The sequence below is a fragment of the Protomyctophum bolini genome (assembly GCF_963924005.1).
Source record: "Protomyctophum bolini genome assembly, chromosome: 6".
In the NCBI taxonomy this organism is placed as follows: Eukaryota; Metazoa; Chordata; class Actinopteri; order Myctophiformes; family Myctophidae; genus Protomyctophum; species Protomyctophum bolini.
The window spans coordinates 12,209,133-12,211,626 of NC_137867.1; the positions used below are offsets into that span (position 1 = coordinate 12,209,133).

Here is a 2,494-nt window from a genome sequence, read left to right on the forward strand (position 1 = left end):
AGAGCCTGAACTTGCGCGCGCAGCTGCAGCCCATCGAGCCTAATTGCAAAGAACGGCTGAGATGGTGCGCAATGAAGTATAAATGTCTCCCTATAGGATGTGCCTCACTAGCCAACACACAAGAGGAGGTTGAATGAACTGAAACCGGCGCTCCCCAAAACCACAGGTTTACGAGATCTGTTGGAATTGATTACATGAAACAGTCACGCGTGCGACCAGTCTCAATGTCCCCCACTGGGGAGGACCCAGTGGGGTCAACATTCCCTGCTGACAGCCACCAGCAAGTATGTACAGGTATGTGCATTGTCAAACACTACCCTCCCGAGAATGGCTTCCCTCCCCCGAACATGGGACAGTTGACTTCGCATACAGTAGACTCACAGTATGCCAGATGCACCACGATGGACTTGAACCCAGTGGTCTGTGGTGGTGGGCATGCAGGTATACTTTACCTCTCATTATGTGGCCTGAAAGTGTCAACAAATGTACGCTTGCGATGGCGTCCCTCCTCCCCCTTAGGGAATTCTAATATAGGATATTGTCACTCTCGGGCAGAAACCTCGTACCTCCAATATTTTATGCATGCATGCATGCATGCATACATACAGTTTCTACCACTCCTTCTTCTTCTCGTCCATGGACACCCCTCCAGGACCCAACGCCACCACCAGCAGCAGGCCGCCAATGACCGAGGTGGTCTGGAAGAAGTCGTACTTGAGGAAGTCGTGCATGGAGTTGTGCGCCGGGATGGTCCAGAAGGCGTTGAAGTAGACGTTGCAGGCCAGATGCCACAGCACCAGGGACAGCGCCGCCAGCTGCGTCTTGTAGCCGACGAACACCAGGAGGATGAGGATGGAGCACGCCGTGTTCTGCAGGAGAACGAAGACGCCGGCGCGGGCGTCCAACAGGGTCATGGACATGAGCACCAGCAGCGCGCGGCCTCCCAGCTGAATGTACTGCTTTGGCGAACTCGCTGCCACAGAGGGGACTCCGGCAAATATGCTCTTTCCTTCGGAATAAGACTCGGCCAGCAGCAGGAGCACGCTGCCACAGAGGGCAAGGTTCCTCATCAGAAACTTCACGTCCCACGACATGGGATACGAAACGGTCTGTATGGCCACGATTCCGATCAGCGCGAAGCAGGCGCGCCGCACGGAGCATCTGGTGAGGACGAGGACGCACGGTCCCAGCTGCCCGACGAGGTTGAGGAGCACAAAGCAAGTGGCCAGGAAGTAGCCACAACTCCAGGTGGCGTCCATGTTGATTATCTGGTCGTCCCACTGCAACCACATTCGGATGCCGTCTTCCAAGAAGGTGCTGATGAGGGCAAGCCGCGCCAGGTGAGGCAGGTAGCGCTTGGTTGCCCGCTGAAACGTGTCTGCCGCGTCCTGGGCTGTGTTCATGACGTCCTCCAGCCCCATGCTTTATGCTTTAGGACAGTAAAGGCTCCACACCAAGAAATGTCCGCGGGGTGATATTCTCAAGGGCGATGATGTCCAAGCTAAAGCACAGGTTATCTACTTCGGGAATACTGGTTCGCCTTGAAGTTAAACAAGCCGTACTGTGACAATAATTCTGATAACTCCTGTTATGTGTGGACATGGGCCTTAAATGAAACTGGGAGAACCCTGATGTCAGCACAAGTCACGAGGGCTGAATTCCGTGAATCAAGAATAATGAAGAATCAAAGAAGTATGTTGATATATGGACATGGCTGACGTCACAGTACTGACAGCACAAATCGGCATTGCCATGCAACAGTGTCGTTTCCCTCCAAAGCAGAGAGGTCTTTATCATCCTGAAGTGGGGCCAGGTGCGACCTCAAATGTTTTCCAAATAATACTTTAGTGAACTGTTTAGCTGTAAGAAATAAAATAAAATAAAATAGAAATATCAGGGTGGTGCCTTTGTTTACATGTCTGCTATGTTGAATACGGTAACCACCAAGCACCGTGACCTGACATTTGGAACCCTCTCAACTCCTCTTCCAGTTCGATAAGCATTCGGTCATGGACCCCCATTTGATCATATTTTTACTCTGAGGACACATACTATACAAGTCAAAGTCAGATAAATGTCAAATCTTCCAACGTGCCTTGCATGGTTTCCCCTGCCATTGGTGTATGAGTGGGTGAATGTAATGCACGATCATTGTAAAGTGGAGCCATCACACTCTTAATTCTACGTGGTGCTTCTGCCTATATGCGAGGAATAATGAGGTTATTGTTGAGAAATAAATAAACAGCGTTATTAGACCCAGACGTGAAGTGGTGTGGTCTTTATTAAGGGATTGTGTTGTAATTTGGTCAGATGTTGTCCCCTGCCGTCACTATAGTACGGCTTGAGAATATATTGGCATCACACTCTCTTGTGCAGGCGACGTATTACTGAGCAGCAGCTACTGTATCAAACATGACAAGTTTATTCATAAGTGACAGTGCAACGCAGCAGAGGAGCTGCCCGGCGTCTCTCTCTCTCTTAAATGTCTTAATGC

General features: G+C 50.5%; 1 protein-coding gene across 1 annotated transcript; it reads right to left on the minus strand.

The window, feature by feature from the left end:
• Positions 1-611: 611 nt before the first annotated feature.
• On the minus strand, positions 612-1,421 carry LOC308316791 (surfeit locus protein 4-like; the record flags this gene model as incomplete). Its single annotated transcript, XM_080765567.1, has 1 exon — positions 612-1,421. The coding sequence occupies one exon, from the start codon at positions 1,419-1,421 to the stop codon at positions 612-614; it is 810 nt and encodes a 269-aa protein (XP_080621693.1).
• Positions 1,422-2,494: the final 1,073 nt, after the last annotated feature.